This window comes from Callospermophilus lateralis, chromosome X (genome assembly GCF_048772815.1).
Source record: "Callospermophilus lateralis isolate mCalLat2 chromosome X, mCalLat2.hap1, whole genome shotgun sequence".
In the NCBI taxonomy this organism is placed as follows: domain Eukaryota; kingdom Metazoa; phylum Chordata; class Mammalia; order Rodentia; family Sciuridae; genus Callospermophilus; species Callospermophilus lateralis.
This window is the reverse complement of record NC_135325.1, coordinates 68,389,950-68,402,110: the sequence shown is the minus strand read 5'-3', so window position 1 is coordinate 68,402,110 and position 12,161 is coordinate 68,389,950. Positions and strand designations below refer to the sequence as shown.

The window sequence follows — 12,161 nt, the reverse complement described above, 5'->3', positions numbered from 1 at the left end:
GGCCTTGAACTTGGGATCATTCTGCTTTGCCTCTGGAGTAGTTGATTACAAGTGTTTGCCACCTCACTTGGTGAGGCTACCCTTTTAACATTTTAAAGTAGACATTTTTATCATGTTGGGATAAGTGTAAAATATTACAAACTTTCCAGTGTATTGATAGCCTTAAGAAACCTTAAGCAGCAGGTCATGGTGGTGCATGCCTGTAATCCCAGCCTCTCTGGAAGGTGAGGCAGGAGGATTGCAAATTCATAGCCTCAGCAATTTAGTGAGGCCCCCAAGCAACTTAGCAAGATTCTGCCTAAAACATAGAAAGGGCTGGGGATGTGGCTCAGAGGTTAAGTGTCCTTGGGTTCAATCTCTGGTTGAAACAAAAAAACAAAAAAAAAAAAAAAAAACCTTAACCAAGTATATTCTCTCTTTTTAACAAGTATTTCAACATAGTTTGAAGTTACACATTCTTTTTTACTCCTACATTGCAGTCTTATTGATTAAAATTAGTTTTTTGTATTTCAGCAGCAGAACCTTACAGTGAAACAAATATGGCAGTTTTATCAGTGGGAAGATCATTGGATAGAAAATATATCTATTCATTGATGAGTGTGTTTAACAACTTTTTAAAATTTTTTTTTTAGTTGAAGACACAATACTTTACATTATTTTTTAATGTGGTGCTGAGGATCCAACCCAGTGCTAGGCAAGTGCCCTGCCACCAAGCCACAACCTCAGCCCTGTATTTAACAATGTTATTCCAGCTTATCCAGCTTATCAACTGAATGTTCTCAAGTATTATGAAAATAATTGGTGAAATCACATGACAGGCATAATTATTCCAGCATGCATTTTTGTTTTGGGTGGCCCTTTTGGTACTATTGCATGAACATTCACAATGGGTGAGTGCTGCCCCCACCAAGTGCGGGCAACTGAACCAAAGTCACTCGGGTGGATTTGGGGTGACCCAAAATACCATGCAGATGCAGAATACCTTTCAACCAAAGTCACTCAGGTGAATTTGGGGTGACCCAAAATACCATGCAGACACAGAATACCTTTTTAAAGAGCTTCAGGATGGCGTCCCCAGCTCCCGACCTCAGGCTCCAACAAGGGGGGCAAGAGAAAGTCACAAGAGGCTGATGAGGGGGAGCACACATTCTGCAGTTAGCTTTTATTGGGGGATGCCGTTTCTTAGAATTTCTATCCAAAAAAGGGGCAAGGGGTAGGGGATTACAAAGGAACAGGTGAGTGTAACTGAACCCCACCAGGTAATGCCTACTCCTGGAGCCATGCCTCATTATCTAAGCAGCAGTAAAGCCTGTTATTGTGGTGTGCAATAATTGTTCAGTATATCTTGCTCAGGACTTAAGGGTGTGTGTTTCCAGAGTGGCTCCCAACATATTCCCCCCTTCTTTCTTTGAAAAAGTAGGTGATGAGTTGCTATTGCAAATTCTGGAATTCTTGTTCTGAAGGCATGACATAGGATTATAATACAAGAGAGGATTAATAGCAAAGAGAACATTGTTTCCAGGATTAAAACCATTTAACTCTTGAAGTAGGATCTGAAATATCAATCACTTTTCCACCTCCCTTTTATTACAACTGTTCTCCAACATGAGCAAAAACAGAAGTATGAACCTCACCTGTATTTCCAGAGTGCTCCTGAGAGGTGAGGTTCATACTTCTGTTTTTGCTCATGTTGGAGAACAGTTGTAATAAAAGGGAGGTGGAAAAGGAGCAGCCTTGGCTACAGATATGTTCTCAGGCAAACCAGTTGTGAGTTAAGAGTGACCAGATGTTAATCTTGCAGTTATCCATGTCTGGATATCCCAGGTTTGAAGATCACTGTCTCATGGGGCCTTGAGATGTAACATTCATTTTAAGGGCGCCATAAATCTAGTTATTCTTGGTGAAAGTAAGCCACCTTTATTTGTTAGATATAGATTACAGATAACCCTGGGAATTTATCACAGTTCACCTGGCAATCATCTTGTCTTACTGAGATGGCAGATTTTATTTTCCATTTGCACTGAAATTATAAGTAGAACCATCCAAGTACCTTGTTTGGCAGTAGTGATTAACAGCTGGGGTTTAAGTCCAGGTTCTGTAGTACAGTGAATAACTGCCTACTTTAGGACGGAGGGTTAAAATAAATCAGCACCTTGAAAGAATCTGGCACAGAAGTATCCAATGAATTATGGCTGTTATTTCTTAGTGCATTAGTTTCAAAAGCCCTTCTCCAAACAGTTCTCTTTAGAATAACTTTTGAAGTAGCTCCTTTAAACTTCCAACTTTGAGAAATTTTATTCAAGGAAACAGAGCTTTTTAAAGTGGAAATGGAGGAAAAAAATTGAAAAGTTGGCTAGTCACTTTGGAGAAAGTATACAACTTAAAGTACATTTAAGCTTTTTGATGCAGTCTTCTTTTTGCTTCTAGCCGAAACAAAACTGTGCCTGTGGGATTTATACGAGTTTTTAAGCTTGAAGTCCATTCATGGAACCCAAGCTCCATTTTCATAGGGAGGAGCTGTGTGATAAAGCAACCAGGATTACAGGCCACTCCTTTACCCAGGGAAGCAATTGAGATGATGTAAGAACGAGGTCCACCAATTTCCTGTAGGTTTGTCATAGCTACAGCCCAGGCTAAGTTTGAGAGTGGTCGTTCCCATACCTCAATGTTGTTTTCCTAAAAAGAAAAGAAAATAGGAGTGATTGCTTGATAACTAGCAATGAGCTACTTTTTTACTTTGGCATTCAGTCATACTCTCGGAACTTTCAAGCACATGCTGATTGCAGTGTTGCATGCCTGGTAATCCCAGCTACTTGGGAGGCTGAGGCAGGTGGATCACAATTTCTAGGCCAGTTAAGGCAACTTAGCAAGACCCAGTCTCAAAGGTCTTAGGATGTAACTTAGTGGTGGAGTACCCCTCTGGATTACTTTGGAAAGTAATGATTCTAGCAAAAAGCCTTATTATGGATTATGGCATAAAGATTAAGGAAAAACCAGTGTTCTCAAGAAAGATCAGTCATGTCCTCATGTAACAGATTTTGGCCCACAATGAATGATACTTGAGAATAAAAAGACCACCTTAAAACACATATCTTAAATTTCAGCTGATCTGTAACCACATAAAGAAGAATAAGTTCCTGAACTATTTTCTCCCACAGAACATTACCTTTCTAAGGCGGTACCCCTGCTTGCCCAAGGGGTCTTGGTTGATGGCAATCACATCTTTATCCTGAAGTAGAGTTTTGGCTTGAGGGCTTATGTGTCGGAGGTCATTAGACATGAGTAAAGGAGCTGCCATGATAGCCCAGAGGGCCATCTGAGTTACTTGCTGATCCCAGCTGAGGCCAAAGTTGCCAATCACTAACTGGGACAAAAATGAGAGAAGGCCAAACATTTATAGAATTACCTTGATTAACCACAGAGTAAAGCTACTTTCTAAAGCATCCTACTCTTAAATAAAGCTAGCCTCCTCCCAGGAACTTTACCTCCATTTTCCTTGGATGGCCTACTATTGGTCTTGAACAAGGAAGACTCAAGTCCTTACCATATCTGGGTCATTCCAACCCCCTGGTCCAGCAAAATTAACAATTTTCTCTTGGTTAGAAGATGTCCAGTCCAAGATACTCTTCACACTTTCCCAAGAATCATAAACATCAGCAAAATTTCTCCAGTGATTGCAGTACTGTCGGATTTTTGTGTAATTAGGCTGTGAAAACAGGTAAAATGGTTCTGTTCAGTTTCCTTGTGGGATGGAAACAGCTCAATTTAAATGAGGCACTTGTAACCTTTAGTTTACAGATTGAAGGTCTCCATGAAGAAGGCTCAAGATTGTAAGAAGTATGCTTCAGAAGTAGGCAATACTTCTTTAATAAGGGATTAAAATTACTTGAATACTGTTTATGCTGGAAATTTACCAAATTCTATCTAAGCATTGGCATTATGGAAGAGTATTTACTTCCAAACTTTTGTAAAATTAACATTATTTTTATAATCAGAATTAATATGCTCTTACCAAGTAAAAATAAGCTGCAAACTACATAGTACTGCATCAAACATAAAATTTGAGTCCTAAGCATATAATTTGTTAATGGAATTAATTAAAGTCTGTAGACAGGTGGAAGATCTGAGGTGCAAGATGAAGAAAAGGTGAGACTATTTTGGGGGGCTTTCAAGAAAATAATAGGAATTTATTCCATAACTATTCAATATTTATCATATGCTATCAATAACAGTGATAAAGTAGGACAAGTTCCCTGCTCTCATGGAATTTACATTCTAGTGGGAGACATACAGTAAGTTAATAGTGCTAAGCTTTTACAAATAAACAGGTTAATGTGATAGTGGAAAGAGGGCTATTTTAAAGTAATTAGAGAAGACTTGTCTTCAGTATGTGGCATCTGGTCTAAGACTTGAATGTTAAGGAGTCTATGCTTTAAAAATCTTGGGGGAAGATGTCTTCTAGAATAAAACAACAAGAAAGTGTAAAAATATTAGTAGTGTTTGAGGGGCAGAAAGAAAAACAGTAAAAAATAAAGAGCTATCATTCCTTGGAAGTTGGAGAGGCAGCTAAGGGCCAGATCAATGGAAATTTATTTTATTCCAAGTGCAATGGGAAGCCAGGTAAGGATTTTAAGTAGGGAACTGATAAAGACGCCATTTTAACAAGATAATGTTGGTGCTGCTTGGAAAATTGATGGAGGTTGGAAGAGGGCTGGACGTGGATCAGGCTGTCAGAGAAGTCTGAGTGAAAAATGAGAGTACCTTGGGAGGCCAGAGTGGAAGCAGAGGAGGGAAAGAGGTGGGCTGACTGAAGACATATTTTGGAGAAAGAACTGGCAGGAGTGTTGATGAACAGGACATGAATGGTGACATAAAGGGAAGAATCAAAGACAACTTCCTAGGTGGTGGTACATTAGACTATAATTACAGCAGTGGGGATGGTGAAAGTGGATGGGCTTTGAGGGAAACTTGTCTCCTTCATTCTCAAGTTCTGAAAATTGAATTCTGGGCTCACTAGCTCACCTTATGAAAGGGCCACATATAAAGAGGCCACTCACAGGAGTATACAATGCTTCTGCCAGTTCTGTTCAGGGCCAAGGACATGTACTTATAACCTGTATGAGAAAACAATGGGTAAAATAAGGGAAAGGGAATTTCCAGCTGGGGCTGTATATTTTAAGAGGCTTTCTGGGGGGGTTCATGTTTATATTTTAAACCAGCAGCAGGAACAGGTAGGTATTGTGCATAGTATCTCCCAGACTGCTGTTCTGAGGAGGTAGTGCAGAGATGGTGTGTATATTTAGGAAAGGCAAGAATGATGTTTCTTTCTCTATGTGACATTATGTTATGTGACATAACATCTTTTCTAAATGATGTTATGAAGAGAATAGTTACAATTACTAATTATAATGAACTGTTAGAACCCTTTTGAGTTAAAAGTGCACAATATTAACTACAATTAGGCATGCATGGACCCACAAACATAAATGAATGAATGAATGAACAAACTGAAAGAGAAGAGATTGGAGTTGAGAATAATTATGCTGTAACTGAATATTTAAAATCTGGGGGCGGGGCTTGTGGCTCAGTGGTAAAGCGCTTGTCTGGCACGTGAGGGGCTCTGGGTTTGATCCTCAGCACCACATATAAATCAATAAACTAAAGGTATTGTGTCCAACTACAACTAAAAAAAAATAATAAATAAATAAATAAATAAAATCTGAAGATTAGTTCTTTGAATGCTCAGCTATCTTGGCCTCAAAGTTCTTCCCTTGAATAAAACATACCATCTGCCAAATGCTTTATACTGTCACAGTGACAACCATCAAATTTTAGCAGATCTACTCCCCACTCAGCAAAGGTCTGAGCATCAATGTCATAGTGTCCAAAACTCCCAGGGTAGCCTGCACAAGTTTTATTTCCAACATCTGCATAAATCCCTAGCTTCAGTCCTTTGCTGTGGACCTGAAATGAGAAGAAAGAGTCACCACAATAGTAGGGCAATCAAGAAGTAGTAGAAAAAAAATTACCACTTTAGACTGAGGGAACAGACAAGTGTGCTTCACCAGATATTGGAGAGTTTTTTTCCCCCACTACTGCCCCCCCCCCAATTTTCCAGATGAATTTGTTGCAAGGCAAAGAACAAATCCCCCAATTCTTCTGAGACAAGTTCAAATCATACATGTGACTTACAGAACAGAACTGAGGAGAAAGCTGTCAGCAACTAGAATATTCCTGTTGGAATCCTAAAATGTACCTTTCCAAGGACAAACCTCAACTGTGTTCTAATGTCCCAGTTTTAGCAAGAATCCTGCTAAGTCATCCCCTCACACTTGACATCTTTTAGTAGTTTTCCATCTACTGACCCTCTCAATCCTCAATTTGCTTATTGGTATGAATCTTCACTTATCTTTGTTGCTTTTGGATTTGAACTTGGCTCTTTCCCCTTCTGCAATATTACTAATAAAATCTGTCATCTTTTAGCTAGTGTTGGGCTGTATTTCAAAATGTCCAGAAAATTTGTGTCTTCTAAAATTCTGGTTTGTAATACAATTGTAATAGCAGCCTAAAGCTTATATGGAAATATATGCATACATATGACAAGAACCAAGTTCCTTTTTCCTCCTAGAGATTTCAGTGGTTTCAGTAAAAGAAGAACTTCTCCAAGATGGGCCTCATGAGCTATTGCAAAATATGTATCTGCTGATGGGATGAAAATTCCACCTGATAACAGCAGCCATTCAACTTCCAAAGTGGCATGAGGACTGTTTCTCAACAAGCTTCTATGACTAAGTGCTTACAGACTCCAAATGAAAAAAAATCATTTATAAACTCACATAATTAGCTAGTCTGCGGATCCCTCCAGGAAAGCGCTGAGGGTCTGCCTGAAGTTGGCCTAATGAATTTCTTTGGGGAGCCATCCAACAGTCATCAATGCAGACATACTCATAACCTGCATCCTTCCAGCCATCTGAGACCATGAGCTCTGCCATCTGCATAAAGAGCTGCTCACTGAAAGAGGAATTCCAATAATCATTACAATTCATTAGATGAAATTTGGGAGCTCACAAAATTGTTTAAGTCTAGTGAGTGTGGATGTAATTACAACTAATACAAGGTAAAATTGAACCGTCCTTTCAAAAGCTCTTCCACCCTAAAAACTCAAAACAAGGAGCTAGGTTAGTAGCACAGTAGAGCCTGTACCTAGCATGGGCAAGGCTCTGGGTTCCATATCCAATACCACAGAAAAACAAAAATAAAACAACAAAAAAACCTCCAAAAAGTTAAAACGGGAATGCGAGAGCTGCTGCTGCTGCCACCACAGAAACCTGGGTCCTAGAAGGCAGCAACTAGTCCCAATGGCCTTTTTGTCCAGGTATTTTGTGGCCGGAGAGCAGCTAATAGACAACATTCTGTAAGTTGGACTTGTAAAGATATTTGAAAAAGGCAAAAGAGGGACTTGTGACTTAAAACCACACAGCCCTCCTTTGTCTGACAGACCATGAAAGTTCTCTAAAATACTGAGTTTGAAAGCATCCCCTGCTACTTCACCTCCAATTTTTTTTTTCTCCATCCAGATATCTTTTCCAGCCATAGTGATGGAAATGCTTGAAGTGGACTGAAATGAACAATGCTACAGCGAAAATACTCTCTCCCTATATTTTTCTCCTGATTGCAATTGCATATTTTCTAACCTCTTCCCATGTTAGTCTAGTTGAAATTGTGGTAGTAAACACTGTGCCAAATGAATGGGGAGAGATTTTGGAAGCTTCTGTTTTTTTTTTAATGTAGTTTTTTGCCCTTTAGTCAGTACCTTTTAGCATTCTTCTTCAGTGGGGGTCTGGATATTGGCCCCAAGGGAGAATTAAGATTTGCTTTAATCCTGGCTGGTTGGCTTGAATTCTAATGCAATCTGCAAGTGTGATTTTCTGCAGGCCCCAGTGTTGCCTTTTCTATGCTCAGCACCCTTCCCTTCTGTTCAGAGGTGGTTAGCTTTTGAGGCTATCCATCCTTTTTTTCCATTCCTCCCTTTTAAACAGCCAATTAGCATTCTTTAAAGTTATACCTTTTTGTTTGTTTGTTTCCTGCAGGTTTGAAAGGGGTTGAAGCACATCTATGGTTTCTCAGTATATAACAAACTAGAATGCACACTTTTATGGCTTGGCTGGCAATGTTGAATTTTTTTTTCCTTTCCTCTGGGCTTGACTCTCCTTGCAAGTAATGAGGAATAACTGGGAGCACATAGGGAGGGTTTCTTGGCTGATTACATTTAAGCCAGGAATTCACTGTGAAAATAAAGCCAAGAGTGGTAAATAAAAGATGCAATCTTCTCTAGGAGACACACAGCATGTACTTTGCCTGCTTTCTTCAGTGGAAGAGGCCTGGGTGAGTAGTTGTAAAAGAAAATAGTAACTTTCTGAATAGTTCCCAAAGGGAAAGGAGGCCACTAAATGAAATTGGCAATGATTGATGTGAAGTGGTATAATGCTTCTAGTATAGTCTGAAGAGTTGACCACAACTTTGGAAATACTTACTTACATGCTATACAAGTACTGTACAAATTGTGGAAAATATTATTTCCCCCCAGTTCTGCCAATTCCCTTAACTTTCAAGTTGTATTTCTTGTGCCCATCAGCTTAAAGATGGAAGTGTATGCCTGTAATCCCAGCAGCTTGAGAGTCTGAGGCAGGAGGATGGCAAATTCAAAGCCAGCTTCAGCAAAAGTGATGTGCTAAGCAACTCAGTGAGACCCTGTCTCTAAATAAAATACAAAATAGGGCTGGGGATGTGGCTCAGGGGTTGAGTGCCCCTGAGTTCAATCCCTGGTACCCTCTCTCCCTAATAAAGGAAATTTAAGAGAAAGTTCAGGAGATCCAGTCATCTGATATGATGAAACTTTTATTTCCACTTTAAAGTATGGTTTGTAAAACCCCAAGTTCAGTCAGGTGGGATGGCACATGCCTGTAATCCCAACAACTCAGGAGGCTGACAGGAGGATCACAAGTTTGAGGCCTGCATCAGCAACTTAACAAGGTCCTAAGCAATATAGTGAGAAGCTGTCTCAAAATTAAAAAAAAAAAGGTGTGGATATAGCTCAGTGGTTAAATGCCTCCAGGTTAAATCCCTAGTACCAAAAAACAAACAAACAAACAAAAATAAACAACAACCCCCCAAAAAACACAAGCTCACCTTCTCTTTTGTGTAATGTTGGTTCTATCTAACTGAGTCTGTGCTCCTGATTTATAAATCTATTCTGCACCCAAATAAAACTGTCTTTGCTTTTATCTTAACCATGTCTAAGATTTCTTGGTTTCCAGACCCCAAAGCCAGAAATCATAAAGAAATGATGTGCCTGATTATATAAATATAAAAACCAACACCTAACAGGAATACCTGTATTCCCAACATATGCTTGATCAGAACAACAAAAGCCCAGACAACAAAAACCCCACTGAATAGGGGACTGACACAAAGGATCAATCCATGAAAGAAATAGCTATGCAAAGAGTCAATTTAACATATAAAAAATATTTGGCTTTTGTTAGTAATCAAAGAAATATAAATAATAGAGGCTGAGGGGTATAGCTTTGTGGTAGAGCATTTGCCTAGCCAAGCATGTGTGAAGCCCCTGGATTCAATACCCAGCATCTTTAACAAAAAGAGAGAGGGGGGGGAGGGGGGGGAGGGGGGGGAGGGAGGGGGGAGGGGGAGGGAGGGGGGGAGGGAAAGAAGTGCAAATAAAAACACCTACCAGATTGGAAAGAAGTTTCAAAAGAATAAAAAAAAATAGTGTTGGCCAGGGTGGAAGGAAACAGACATTCTTACACACTGTTGTTGCGGATGTACATTTTTGTAAAATCTTTGGGAAGGACAGTGTGACAATTATCAGAATTTAGCATAACTTTGTGTTGCAGAGACCAGTGAAGCTGAGGGGACTACTGGAATCTACAGCACTAATTTCTTCATGTTTTTTTGGGGGGGGTATTTTATTTAGAGACAGGATCTCACTGAGTTGTTTAGTGCCTTGCTTTTGCTGAGGCTGGCTTTGAACTTGTGATCCTCCTGCCTTAGCCTCCCGAGCCACTGGGATTACAAGTGTGTGCCACTGTGTCTGGCTCTGCAGCAATCATTTCTTACACCCCCGCAAGAAGAATTTCCAGTCACTTGCTCAGAGGAATAGGTAGGAGTTTAATTATTAGAGAGTGGGTGAGATAAGGATGCACAGTTCATGGTCATCTCTTAAAGAGTCTAAGGTGTTTTTTTAAAAATTTGGATTTCTTTGTTATTATCCCAGTTTTTGCACACCTCTAGAATGCTAGAATGGTTTTTACTCTTTGAACAGCCTTCAGCAAACTCTTTGCATAACCTCCTAAGAGACTTATTACCCTTCCTATAGGCCCTGTGGTTCCCACAAGGGAAGGGTCATGAAGATCCAAGGTTTTGAAACAATAGTTCCCTTAAGGGGTTATAATTAACTATGACTGTGGAAGGTTTGACATACCAGTCCCCATTTCCCCCATACTAGTCTTTATAGATAAGGTTTCCTGTTATCTCCAGTTCTGTGACTCAAGGACTCTCTTTTTGATGTTATCTGACATTCTCCCTGGAAGTTACTGCTCTTTATTGCAGATCCTTTCCATATTCCCCTGTTCATGGTTAAACAATCTTCCTAACATTTGGACCCAATAATTAGTGTTCTAAAGAAAAGAATTAGGTAAGAATCAGATGATGTGCTACATTTGAAGAACTGAGTTGCTATGAACAGGAACTTTTCGTTTTTTTTTTTTTTTTAAAGAAGGACTTAAACTTAAGGGGCCAGTTACTTGTGATGTCTTACCAATATCCTGACTTTATTTGTAAATACGTTTACAGGAATAACTTATGGATGTAGAAACTACTGCCTTTAGAGGAGCATCTGCATCATGGGTAACAATATCAGTGATTTTCAACTAACCTTTTCTAGACCACAAATCCCTTTGAGAATATTAAGAAATGTAAAGACTCCCTTTCCAGAAAAATACACATACTCATATTTGCAGACTTAATATCCATTTTCCATGGATGCCATTTGCTCACTTGAGGGGTCAGGCAGTGTGTTATATACTTTAAACGGGTTTATTTCACTGAAAGCTCACCTATGTGAGTCAGGAACTTAACTGATAGCTCTGAGTCAACTCCTTGAGGTAAGAAATGTTATTCCAATTTACAAGGACAAGGATGATGAAGGTCAGATGGGTTAAATACTTGTCTAACCCAGCCTCAATTCTCACCTTTGATGTACAAAGTTCCACCAGGTCAACTTTCCAGTCTGATGTCACACTCAAGTGCGATGGCTGATGTAGATTTCAGAGACCCCATGGTCTTTTTAACTCTCCAGTTACAGTCAAGGAACCCGTGCCCCCCCAAAGGAGAAGAAATGGCAAGAATCTTAGTTTCCCAGTCTTTCAACCCACTCCAGTTGTGCTTAGAGCTAGCTGAAGGCTAGCGCCAGGCAGACAGAGAAGAACATCACCAGAAGGGTCTGAATATAACCATACGGTAAATGAAGAAAGTCCCCAGCTGGGTTACCTGACAGGGAGAAAATGAGAGGGAGTGAAGCAGGTGCTGCTGGTTGGGCTTTTAAACAAGGAAGAGTCACAGAGAAAGTTTAAGGCAGTTTGCTCGGGATTAAAAAAAAAAAAAAAAAAAAAAAGCAAACAATAGTAGGGGAGCTCTCCCCCTGGTTCAAATGTTCACATTGAGTCCCTCCATTTTCCCCAAACACATCCAGACAAACGTACAGAAAAGTGAAGGGAAGTGGGCACCCAATAATGTTAATACCTGATGCATGAATCCGGCTCTTCCTGGCAGTCAACATTGCACATGAAACGCTCCCAATGCAGCCAGCCCATAGTAGGTGTTCTCGCCAAGCCATTGTCCAGTGCCATGGCCCCAAAGTCGCCCCAGAGTACTAGGGTAGGGAAGTGAACCGCAAGCACATAGCCCAGCCACTGATCCCAGCTCTTCAGCTTCATCGTCACCGTGATTATGCGATACAGATTTCTGGGGTAACCTGGGCTTTTAAGTTTAACCTGAGGGGCGGACCAATCACGGATGGGTTGTTAAATAATGACGTTATTGTTTCTCAGGCAACTAGACGGTTATTTCCAAAGGTCGACCAA

At 40.0% G+C, this 12,161-nt stretch overlaps 1 protein-coding gene across 1 annotated transcript; it reads right to left on the bottom strand.

Annotated features, from left to right (window-relative positions):
• Positions 1–1,723: 1,723 nt before the first annotated feature.
• Positions 1,724–12,070, bottom strand: Gla (galactosidase alpha). Its single transcript, XM_077106771.1, has 7 exons — positions 11,821–12,070; positions 6,837–7,011; positions 5,787–5,964; positions 5,023–5,114; positions 3,545–3,706; positions 3,167–3,364; positions 1,724–2,676 (listed from the first exon to the last, which is right to left on the bottom strand). The coding sequence occupies exons 1-7, from the start codon at positions 12,012–12,014 to the stop codon at positions 2,392–2,394; spliced, it is 1,284 nt and encodes a 427-aa protein (XP_076962886.1). The 5' UTR covers positions 12,015–12,070; the 3' UTR covers positions 1,724–2,391.
• Positions 12,071–12,161: the final 91 nt, after the last annotated feature.